We start from the raw sequence: 13,067 nt of genomic DNA, 5'->3' as shown, positions 1-13,067 counted from the left end.
AGTTAAATACATGACTATTGTTAAATACCATGTAATAGGCTGTTCACATGTCTGAATAAACCTAGTAATAGTCTGTTCTAGGGTTTATAACCTACATAATTCTGTGAGTTATGCGCTTCCTATGGAACAGTTTTGGAGTTTAATTGGTAAGTTTAATACAAATTGGAGAAAAGAATAGCTTAAGTTGGTTTTTGTTGTTTTTTGTTTCTTTTTTATTTTTCTGACTTTTTCCTGGTCAAAGTTTTCTTAGATGAAGATTTGCCAAGAGTAATTGTGGTAAGGCATAGATGATTTTTCGCTAATCTCTTGGGGAAAGAGTATCAAAAGCACTGAGTATCAATAAGAACTTCCTGAAGCAAAGATTTTTACCGTGCTATTTAACAAAATAGTGGTGGTGAGGGCTGAGTTTGTCTGTTGTGTTTTTTTTTTTGTTGCTGTTGTTTTTGTTTGTTTGGTGTTTTGTTTTTTTTTTAGTTTTTTTTTTGTTGTTGTTTCTTTGTGTGTGTGTATTTGGTTTAGCTTGGGGGATTGTGAGAGAAAGAGACTTTCAGCTCAGTATTCTGCTTCCAGTAGTTGTTGATGTGTCTGTTTATGTAATAAAGCAGGAAAAACAAAGAGATATGTCTTTTATTTATGCTATTTTTAACTTATGTCCTTCATAAAAAGTGTCAATCTGGAAATATTCTGTTTTTTATTTTATATTTTATGTGAGCCAGATTCATGGGTGCACCCCAAAATTGAGCTTCACTAGCAAGAAGTTGAACAGTTTGATGCACTCTGAGAAAACACACTATCTTCCATGTTGCTCCATCATTTCATATGATGTTTCACAGCCCATTTATTAAGGTAAATGGATAGTTTCCTCCACTTCTTCTTATGTCATCCACGATTTATTTGGACCACTGTCAAACTTCTCAGTTCTTTCTCTAGGATTAAGAATCCTATCTTATTTATTCTATAACTTTGATCGCCCTTATCAGCTTCTCTTTTGGTATTTATATCCTTTTTAATACAGAAGGGTGGAGGTCAGAACTGTGAAAAATATTTGTTATTCACCTGCATCTTGATTTAAGCAGCAGAATCTATTATATTTGATAACCTTCCTTAATTCTAAGCTTTCATTCTGTTTGGTTTTTCAGTTTTTGTTTTTGGAGTGCTACTGAACAATAAACTTTTGGAAGCTTCAGAACCTGTCACTGTGTAAGGGAAGACAAGATGTATTATTTCTGAGTGTTGCTAAATTTATTTCATCCTCAGTCACTCAGTACAGAGTAATTCTTCTGTAACTCTTAGATGTGACCTTCTCAGTCCATGACTAATCAAACTCTCTCCTTTTTTTTTTTTCTGAATCCTTATTTTGACTAGTTGAATCTCCTCTGGAACTGAAAAGTGGTATTTAACGTCTATATTTATATGTAATACATTATAGCACCTCATGGGAGTTACAGTTTGAATACCTTGTTCTCCACAGTGGCACTATTACATCATTCCCTTTGATCAATTCTATGCTCTCCTAAATAAGCATAATGCCCTACTAAACATCACACTAGCTGTATCATTATTTAGACATTATCATTGTACTGTTGCTGCATAAACACAATCAGAATATTCAACAGGAGCGTCCAAACTGATTGGAAGGAAGCTTACCTTACCAGGGGTGGACAAAAGATGATTCTGCTTTCCTGTATATATGAAAAACTGTCAGCTGTCTTTAGAGGGACCTGGGACATTTGCACCTTTTCCTTTCATCTCTACGTATGGCACTGATTAGAGCAAGAAGAGATGCATTGCTACTGCTCTTTGTTACAAGGTTGCACCCAGAACATGGTTGAAACTTTTCAATCCTCTGGAATTCAGGATTTCTTCCTATTTTTTTTTTTAATCAGATTAGCACCAGATAATTCTAAATTCTAGGCATAATTCTTGTCTACCACCTATAAGGGCCCTTTTAATATTCAAATTCAAACTCATATTCAGAGTTATGGGTGAGAGAGTCTACCATGACTTCATGGTCCTAAAGATAAGGGTGGCAACATGATGCCTGCCAAGTGCTGAGGTCAGACTGAAAAAGAATATTAAATCATTTGTTTTTCTGGGGCTCTCTTCTAGTTCAAAATAAAGTGGGGAAAAGCAAAGTAGGTACCAAGCTTATTCCAGGAACTGTGAGCAAAGGAAGACAAACTAAGATTAAAAGAATGCCCTGACTTTTGTTTTAGCAGCATATATGAGACAGGAGACTAGAGAGAAACTGAAGCAAGCTTGGTATTTACTCTGTTTTCTAATTCTGTAATCACCATACCTTGCCAAAATAAGTGATAGCCACTAGTCTATGTATTTTGTTCTGTCTTACTAAACCTTTGAATAGCTATAGGAGCTTGTGCTGAAGGTCCTTGTTGCCCAGTATTCTATCTCTCTGACGCTGGCTACTGACAGAAGTAGACAATTTTCTGGAATCTTGAAAAGTATCTTAAAATCTGCTTCAAAAGCTAGAAGTGAGAGGTGTGTGTGTATGTGTGTATGTGTGTATGCACATGCATACACACATACACATACACTCTACTGGTGCTAGGTCTCTGTTTTTTGGTTTTATTTTTAATCCTTTTTTCTTTTTTTATTTCCTTATGAAATTTTCAGCCTCTTCTATTTTCATAGAATCATATAATACCAGGTTGGGAGGGACTTCAAGGATCATTTGGTCCAACCTTTCTTGGCAAAGTATGGCCTAGACTAGATTTCCCAGTACAAGTTTTGATCAGACCTAAATAATAAATCTTTACACTGTGTGCAGCAGTTTGTGGATCTTTTCAGATGAACTAGATCCTATTCATCTTATTCTGATTTCTTCACTTCTACTTGTCTTATCATATATATATATACATATATTCAGCTAATTTAGAGGAAACTACTATCACCATAATCTTGCCTCAGTTAGAATCAGCCTAATTTTCTGGAATCTTGTAATACAGTTACTATGTAAGAAGAAAAAGTGTCAAGAAAATTGTTTACCACTATTAGACTTAGTACAAGTTGTAAAACCTGCAAGTTCCTTTGAAAAAAGTGGATGTGTACACTTGTGTGGGGAAAGAAATACTCTAGTATTACATATTCCATTCATGTGATTTTCTGTAGGAGATGGAAATACATGAGAGGTAGATAATAAAAAGGGGCAATATTTTTTTTTCCTCTTGCTCTAATCTTTCCTTCCTTGGGAAAGGATTGGGATTGGGAAAAACTTAGCAATTAATTCTGATATAAGTTGCTTCTTAAGTAAACATGGTATACTAAACCTGCTTTTATGCTACTTTGAAATATTCTGGAAAGTGCTATATTATGGAAGGTAGTGGTAGTTGAAAAGTCTAGGTCGTAGAAATATGAAAATTGTATCTTGTCTATCTTGGTCTTTCCAAACCTGCCTTTTTCTACAGTGAATAATGTAGAAGCCTTCTGAAATTTGCTTTAGTAAGCTTACAATGAAGCAATATTAAGATATAAATATTTTTTAACCATTGATTAAATCATTAAAAACACACCCTTACATAGAATCACACGTGTTGTAATTAGCAAAAATCCTTTCTTAGAAATGACAGTACTGTAGATAGCTACAAATTCTGCATTAATATCTTCCTATTTTAGGATCCTTAAATCAGTTTGAAAGTCTTAGAGAGATCTGTTTGTAACACTTCTGAGCCAATTACTTTATATTTATTTGCTTTTCTTTGTTCCTTCTCCCGGAGGCCATTCCTCACTACTACAAAATAAGTATTTTACCTTCTTTTTTTTTTTTTTTTCCTCTGGCTTCTTGGTAAGTCTTTAAACAAGCCCTACTTGCTTTAGAAGAAATAGCCATATGAACTGACTCAATGGAATCCTATCATTTTGGTAATGAATATGCTAAATATTCTTGTCTAACTCAGGTGTTTCTTGCTTGCTTTCTTTGCATAGGGTAGATGATTTGCGCATTTATGAACTATTAAGCATCTTCCATGCACTACCCTCAGGATGCTCAATAAAGACATGAAATTATTTCTGCCTAGGTCACATTTATTAATTTCAGTCTCTGCGTAAGATTTACATTTTACTGCAGTGCAGGAGGAAGAAATTAAGCCAGGGTTAAAGGGGAACATAACTTGTTAGCTTTTGCCAGTTTGTATTATCTTCTCTTACCACCCTCTGTGCTTCAGGAAATTTATTTTATCTTCCTGTAATCACCTTCCTGGATACAGTTGGTAAACAAGAACAATGCAGGTAAAAGACAAAATAAACAAACATAAGGTCATGCCTCACATGCAAGATCTAGTATAAAATAAACACGAGAGTTTGATTGAAGTGACCAATTAAAATACTGGAACTGCTTAAAATGATTGAGGGGTAACTCATTCAAGAGTAATTGGGGAGATCTGGGGTCAACTGGTGGATTGAATTCTCTCCATAGGCATGCAGATTTAGACCTCTGCTTATGGAAGGAAGAATCTAGACACATTCATTAGAGAAGACCATGCGATGTTAACCAAAAGCACAATCAGAGAAAAAAATTTGCAATGTAAAGTTTATTTAAGAAAAAAAAAAAAAATTCTGGCCAGCCTGTATTCACAAAAATCAAAGCCTAATCTGTAACTAAAGTAAAAAGATAGAAACAGCATTTTCTGTGGTGTTTGGTGAGAAATTGTACATAATGATTTGCAAGGTCTCTGTAGCAATACTGTATTTTTTAAAAAACAACAGGGAGGGGGTTCAGTTTGGATCCCTCTCCCCACAGATGTATTTTTCACATGTTGCAACTGATGCAAATCCCACTTTGATGGCTGTTTTGGAACCTCCTTTTTTAAAACAAATGAAGTAGTGCGTGATCCAGACAGCTAAGGGATTAAATCTTTCTACTTCTTAGACATTCCTTCTTGAGGAGGGTTTGTTCTTATCTATTGTTATGCTGGGATGGATAATTTGATTCACAGCTAGAAAGAGCTGGAGGTTTTAATTTCAAATTTTGCTCTGAAATGCTGCATTACTTGCATTATTCTTTTCACCATAGATGCTTTACTGCCATTTTAGGATTTGTTAATATTTCCAAACTTGTAAAAAAATAACAACCTTGCTGATAATTAGAAAATTGCAATTCCATAATGGAAATACTTGAGCTTCTACTTAAGACTTGTTTTTCCCTTTAATATGAAAGTTTTAAACACATCTTAATAAGAAGCCCTTTCGAACAGCAATCGGAAACAGCTAGTGTTACAAGTAAGTACTTTATTTCTACTGCAAAAATAGCTGTATGCTGTCCTGAGTGATGATAATCTCTACTGAATTTCACTCTGTAGAGAGATAAAAACCTCAGCTGAAGATGTGGCCAGTTACAAAGCCAGTTTCATCTTTGCCATGCACAATATAGTTTAAATATGCAAACTAGCATGTAATTTAATCCAGCAAAAGTGGAATAGCCTGTTAGAGAAAGTACACTGGAAAATGGGCAACCAGTTGAACATGTTATATTTTAATTTGCAGAGACAAAAATGACAAGCAATTTATTTACATAAAACTGTACAAAAGCAAATTAAATTATGTAAATATTTCATAAATAGAGGTGGACTAGCGTTTAATACATTTTGTCATGTTTAGCATAGTTGCGTGCATAGTGACTCATAATAAACAATGATAAATTGTTCTCTGCTTCACTATCAACATCCAAGTTGCAGAACAATAGTCAATGATTAATATTACAAACAGATCATACCACACTGAATGCAAGTGCTTTAAAATTTAGGAAAAAGTTGTCTGAAAGCATACCCCAGGTAGACGGCGAATGTTGTCTTCTTCCTTGTGTTTATGATCTTCAGTCAATAATACATCTTATCTGATGGGCTTTCATTTATATTGCTATTTTGTCTCGTTTATTCCTTAAAGAAACACTTATCACCAAGGAAACAAAAGGAAAAACATTTTGTTGTTCAAGTTCCTTACAGCTGTTTGGTGATGGCTGGATTTATGGCGAGGTCTTTATCCCTATTCTTCATCTTCCTGCTTGACAACTTCCTAGGGTAGCCTCTCAGGCAATCATTTCAATGACATTTATGTTCTTTCCCCACGTAAAAATAATGTTTAACTTTTCCTGAAACTCAGGCAGCAGGCCAGTCAGAAATCATATTGAATAAACATAGTGGATCTGAGATTCAGAATGAGCATTAGATTTTAGACCAAACCTATTGAATTTTCTAATACATATAAAGTTCTATATTAATGCATCAATCTATGAAGGTGCCCTAATGTAAAATACATGCAAAACTCATTGGAGTTTCCCATAGATGGAAATAAAAGGACGATTTCTATACTGTATAACTGAAATGTGATGATGGCTAAAAGCAATTAAAAAAAAAAAAAAAGTTTTTCCTGGCAACATGAACTGGTGCCACCTTGCTAAATAATTATAATATAGACTGATCATCACAGCTTTCCAGGCAGCAGAACTAAAAACAAATAAAAACAATCCCAAACCCTACACAAATAGGAGTTAAAAAAAAAAAAATCCTCAAGACCTACTTAAACCACAGCCTTGTGTTAATAATGCTTAAGACTGGTCCATCAACTGAGTTTGGCAAAAGGCTTGTTTTTAAATATATTATTTAGAATTTATGAGAAAATAAACACAGGTAAATATACAGGTTCAAAAATGTTGGGAATAGCCCCTTATCCCTCAGTCTCCAAACCCAACTACCATTTTACCATAATAATAGGTATAAAAGGCACAGTTGCATATTTTGCATTCACCCTAATTATTTTTTATAGTTTTGTTTATTTTTATACAAAAGCACTCTATGGAGTGGCACCAGATTTAACCTATTTCAAATAAGGAGGAAAAATACAAACACAAAATATATTTGTGTATCATGCCAGGTCAGAAGAGTAATCAGCATATTAATAGTGGCTAGTTCCACCAGAATTACTGTGAATACTTACAGTAGATAGATAGAATTTAAAAAAAAGACTTTCACACCTATTTTAGATCTAAGGAGATGCACACACGTAAAGTATTTAATGACTGTCTTATGTGGTGCAAAAATTGGTGAGTGACTGCTGATCCATTTAATCTGAAAGACTTCTATGACCTGTATCATTAGCTTTTGTAGAAAAAGTGTCTAAGAACATATGGAACCAAACTACCTAATTTCCTTTTGTGTGTGTGCATTACTAAATAAAACCTTATTAAAGGAAATTCTGTTGAACATTCGTGTTATGCAATTGTGTAATCTGTTGAAACGTGCAAGAAAAATGTGTTTACATAAGCATTTTTAGAAGCATTTTTAAACAGGTACTTATTATACAAAGCAGCAACTGCTGTATGCAGTCTCATAACAACGTACTAGTTTGCGTCTCTCCATATTACTTAAATTATTAAACATAAAAATGTTCAATCACTATTAATCTTTGAATATTTTCTTTCTAAAATGTGCCCATTCATCATAACTGCTATACACAAACTAATATTACTTGAAGAAAGTAAACTTGATGGGGGAGAATGAAGTAGCCAATAATGGCACATATGAATTCAAAAGATAAATGTGATGAGTAGTATTGATTTACCAACCTCTACTTTAGAATTTTTAAGGTTATTTCTATGCAATTTTTCAAAGTAGGAAACTACCCAAACTACATTGTGACTACAGTATATTAGAGAGCCATCTAGCCATGCCTTAACACCAGGTTAAACAGCCAGGGATCTGAATGCTTTCCCCCTCCTTGAGCTGTCCTTGCTGTGTTCGATTGTTGCTTTTGTCTGAATGTCTGATCTAAGTCTATCATTATTACTACAGCTTCAGCTACAAAGCAACTGGTCGAAGTTGTGCATGTTTTTTTGCTATTATTGCACAAAAACCTGTTTCATTTCCTCTTCCTTTCAAGAAGTACTCACCATGAGAATTGTTACAGCCCAGAGCTCTTGCACATCATGGTAGCTTGGACTCCTCCTAACTTATCTTGACCTGCTAAGCAAGTATGATGCCACTGTTTATCAGACCATTTTCTATCTAGCCTGAATGTTCTGAGTCTTGATGCCATTTAGGATTGCACTTCTCTTGGCTTTAATGCACTTGTGTTTCAAGAAAACCTTCATTTTATCTTTGATATAATTGAAGTTATTGTTAATCTGCCACAGTGATGACAAAAGACTTGGGATTCATTCCTTGCACTCTGAAATGAAGTTTTTGTATTTGACTTGTAATATTCTCTTGTCACTGCATCATCCCATTATCCACACTTTCCATCCCACCAAGCATTCTCATTAACACAGTCTTCTATTACTACTGTTAGTTTTTAATCATGATCTTAAAAATTCCCTGGAACTAGCGTATGCAGCATATCATATGCAGCATCTGCTGCAACATACTATGTCTTTACAAAAAAAACAAAAACGTATCAGTTCTTTTGGGCATTCAACTGAACTGAACTAGGAAAAAAACTTGTCATCTGGGCTTGTGAACTGTGCTGCTGTGCAAAACGTAACTGAAGGTATGTTATGACCACATGTGTGTATTTGTAAATATATTAGTTTCCTAAGCCAAGCCCCAATACTTAGCAGTTCCCCTGATCCATTGTGTGATCTTTGGCCTTTTCGTTATTATGATCTCCCCAGCTAGATGTTAGTCTTGCCCCAAATAATTATTTCAGCAGTTTATCATTAATATCCTACAGTATATGTGTGACTAATTGTGTTTACGTTGAAGTAATCATTACAAAGAATGAGAGAAGGAGAGAAAGAGACACAAGCAAGAACACATTTGTTCTATGGACAAAACAGAACCAGAGTTCATGAATCGTAGGAAAATATGCCATGCTTTTGACTGCAGTCTCAGGCTGAATGTATTTCTGTTGCTTCCAGCCTCAGATGAGAGGTGAGAATATTAAAGCTGTGGTCTTCACAAAGTGCCTATTAATGAGTATTCCTTTATATTTATCTCCATATCTGTGCGGTTTCTGAAGGATTGTCCCTGGTGGGGATCAGCAATATTCAGATGATATGTTTTGAATATATTTTCCCTGACCTGTTATCCTCAACAAGCCAGATGACAATCAAACAAAACGAGTGGCTTAACTCATGCTTCTGCAGAGGGGAAACAAGTGTGTTGTGTTCTTTTTAATCAACCTTGTTACTATGGGAGGAATTTGCAACCATAGATTTAGGAAAATAAAAATCAGAGAGGGGGAATTAGACATGCAAGTAACAACATTTTCTACATTGTACAATATAGTCAGGCAGACAGTATAATTAAATGCCTGCTATGGAGGCAGAAGTGGCAGCTGGATCTTTTGTCTCTTTGGTGGCCCCCTCTTTTTTTGTCTTTTTGTTTGTTTGTTTTGTTTTTTTTTTGTTAAAATTGTTTCCATTTTAATACTTTTGCTGCTTTTCTTTCTTATAAATGAAACTGCTCTTTATGTAGGCTGTTCTTTAGCCTACAGGTAAACTTCTCTTCTAGTTAGAGTATTGACAGGAGATGGCTTATATTCCCCTGTCTGTGTAAGTGGTATATCCTCTGGATTGCCATCTTCATTTTTGCTGAAACTAGCTGCACTGAAGGTCTCATAGGATGAGGTCAACTTTTTGTTAAGGAGGTTTCTGTTGCGATCACCCATGAGGGAAGCTTCTCCATTGGCCAGCTTTTCCTGACTTCCCCGTTCATCGACAGGCATAAAAGTAGAGAGTTTTGGCTGGCTCTTCTGCTTTCTTTCAGGAGAAGTGCGAACTGGCATCCAGCAGGAGTCCGAGTGGCCATATTCATCACACTCTCGGGTACACTTCCCTGTCAGGGCTACATCTGGTAGAGGCCTTGAATCTGAAAGTAAAATAGAGTTGTCTTTACAAATGACTAATATTACAGTAACTTCCAGCAAAACTTAGAATCTTTAAATTCACAAAAAGTATTTTAAAAGGTCTTGGTACAAATGTTGCAATAAGCTCCTCAGTAATAGGCTTTTTTTACATTGCATGTGCGCATGGCAGCAAGCATATCTCTACAGATATCCTCAACCTCAAGAACTGAAAAATAAAACTATTAAGCCACTTTTTGTACTTTTAAATCAATCTCAAAAGCATTTGGTATTTGGTACTGAATGATTTTTTTTACGTCTGAAAGAGTCAACTAAGCACTTAATTCCATACAGCCGACTTTATTGAAATTATTAAAAATATCTTTCTTTGATTTTTTTCTAAAGAATGTTTTACATTTACATGAAAAGAATGTGAGGGCCTGCACTCTCAAAATAGTTATGGCCATGCTCAATGTCCTGCAAGTGAGTACTCTGTTATTGTCAATGGAACTCAATATGCTCATAACATAAATATCTGCTTGTATTTCTGACTACTGGGCATTCATTGCTAGTACAAAAACTGCTATATGAATTGCACAGCCAATAATTAGTTGAAGCATACAAAACCCCTTGGTTATAAACTTAATCTAACGTGTATGGATAAAGCTGTTCTGTTTTGTGTGTGTGTGTACTTGTAAGAGCTTTCACTGAAAACTAGCAAAGTTCAGGGGACTGCAGGATTGACTCCTACCTGATAAAAACACAGTTTGTAATTTTTGCATTTTGATACTCACATTACAACTGAATTAAAAAGCTGCCTCAACTGTTTTAAATAACAAGTAAGATTCAAAACCTTACTTTTATTCAGTTATACCATACTTTATGATCTAAAAGAAATAGCTGGAGCTGCCTACAAAGCAACAACATGATATTCAAATAGTTAAAGTTGACAAAGAACAAAAATTGACAAGTAAATTAACTTTTCCAGTTTATTTGATATGACTTTCATATTTTATGACTTACTTGATGACACTTTCAAGGTTTCTTTTATAAAAAAAAATCTTAAAAAGGAGGAAGGAGCTTCAACATGAAAATGCAGTAAGGTACTTCATAGGGGCTGTGGCAATTTTCTACTTTCTCACTACAACGCCCACATTTATGTGAACAGTTATCCTTATAAAATACCTTTCAAAGGCCTATTCAGCCTTCATTTTGTTACTTCAATTTTGCCTATTCTTTCTCTGATTTTGGCTCCTGGATGGTTTTCTTTATTAGTGACAATTACATCTATGAAATTTTTATAAATTCTTATAAAAGATGGCTGCTGAGATTAAAAAAAAAAAAAAAAAAAAGAGCAACCCAAAATCCTTTGCCATTTCCAGAGTAAACTGTTTTAATTTAAAGTATTTAAAACAGGTGCTCGCAGAGAAAGAATATTTCATTTCCGTATGTGCAGATTTAATTCTGATAGAATTGCAGAAGCTTTTGAGTCAGGTTTATGTTCACCCTGTCCTGATTTTCTCATGCATTTAAGCATTCAATCAGAAATTTCTTGTAGTATTGTAAAAAATATGCATATTATTTATTATTAACAGTTGCCAACATTTTTATGGAATCTGCTGTACTGTATAATATTTCTTATTTCAGTATGGAATTGATTTTAACGAGGAGAACAGTACTGATGGTTAGATAACTGAGTAACTCTGTATCTGAGAAGTGTAAGGCTAGGAGGAAGAAACTGAGGGATTTCTCCCCTCCCCGCCCCCCAGTTTTTACGTTTTAAGACTTTTGTACTTAGACTTAGCTATGATTCCCTCATTGTTTCAATGAAAAATGCAAAGCCTATGGACAGTTATCAGCCCATCAGTTTTCAAGATGACTGTGTTCTGGAAACATAGCCAGAAGATGGGAACTGTAACAGGAAAATTCTCCATTTGTCAGGTAAATCTAGTATTATTCTGGCAATCCCTAAAGGTATCAAGCTTAATTAACTGCTGGGCTGAACCTAATGTGCATTGATTTTTTAAAATAGAAAAACCCTTTTAATATTTTTATAACAGGGCAAATCCCGTTTCCATGTAAATCTCAATAAACTCTTCAAACAGCACCGTATTTCCAAAAAAAATGACCACTAAACATAATGTTTACTCCTAGAATTTTGACTATTAAAGTAGCAAATGCTTATCAAGGCAATAGGTCTGATCTTTATTTAACACATAGGAGTATGTGTTTCTTGGAAAGGGGGTTTTATTGTTGTCCATTTGTTTTTTCAGATTATAACAGTTGACGTCTCCTTATATCTGGTGGTTTCTTTTCAATGTGAACAAATACTGATGCAGCATTACTCGGGTTGATAAAAGATCTTTTCCTCACTAGTGGTCACACACTTAACATTTTGCATTTTAGCACATCCCCTGTTCACTTCTGGACAAACACTACAATTTGCTATTGTAAAGCATAAATACTTGTACAATTCAGCCTTATAGTATTCTTTTATGAAGTGGCAGCCTCGAAGTCAGTATGTGGCTGGCCTGCCCTATTGGGTTATGTGATAAATTTTATCTTCACAACCACAAAAGAGCTCAGAGAGACACAGGCAGGTAAATACCAGCTTAAATAATACTCCGATGAGCTATTCCAAGGCCCATCATGGAGGCCATCAGCCCATCAGAGGTCCATCTCCCCAGGCCCAGGGTAGCACAGGTGTGTATAGTGGCAGATAGGAACCCAAATCAAGGACTAGGGAAAGCCTAGCAGAGCCATCTGCTCTACTGTCCAGGTGTGAAACCTATCACTGTGAGTCACTGGCAGCTGCTCTCCAGATCACTTTTGTGTCTTAACAGGGAGATTACTGCCTAAGGTATGTAGGACACATTATGGGATATGTGGGAAAAGTAGTCTGGGATAGTACAGGACTTATGTAATATTTAGGGGAGGAACTAAGATGGCAACAAGTGAGGGTTTTAAGTGATTTGGGGAGGAACAAGAATGGGAAAACAGAGATATAAGGGGATAAAAGGGCCAGACACATATAAATAGTTTGTTGATTAACAAGTTTGTCTGGTGTGTCCTGTACCTGATCAACACTGTCTATCTTCCTATTAAATTCCTTTCTAATTTTTTCCTGGGTATGAGCTCTTTATTATGTGTGTATATATGTGTATGCATATATGTGTATACATATATGTGTGTCTGCTCTCACTAGTGGGCTTCCATCCTGTCCAGCCAGAGAAGGGAGCAGAATGAGGCCACTGGTACTGTGGCCTCACTTGTCT

General features: G+C 35.2%; 1 protein-coding gene across 7 annotated transcripts in view; it reads right to left on the bottom strand.

Moving 5' to 3' along the window:
- Positions 1–5,467: 5,467 nt before the first annotated feature.
- Positions 5,468–13,067, bottom strand: part of PCDH7 (protocadherin 7) — a 288,906-nt gene continuing 281,306 nt past the window's right edge. For 6 of the 7 annotated variants that reach the window (XM_062636546.1, XM_062636547.1, XM_062636551.1 and 3 more), the window contains one exon: positions 5,468–9,818. In XM_062636546.1, coding sequence (XP_062492530.1) covers positions 9,439–9,818 — 380 coding nt within the window. In that variant the 3' untranslated portion in view covers positions 5,468–9,438. The remainder of the gene's footprint in view (positions 9,819–13,067) is intronic. The other variant, XM_062636556.1, reaches the window with a different exon arrangement.

Source organism: Pezoporus occidentalis, unplaced genomic scaffold (assembly GCF_034315485.1).
Source record: "Pezoporus occidentalis ecotype Australia unplaced genomic scaffold, CSIRO_AGI_Poc_V1 ctg48, whole genome shotgun sequence".
In the NCBI taxonomy this organism is placed as follows: Eukaryota; Metazoa; Chordata; class Aves; order Psittaciformes; family Psittacidae; genus Pezoporus; species Pezoporus occidentalis.
This window is presented reverse-complemented; position numbering and strand designations above follow the sequence as displayed.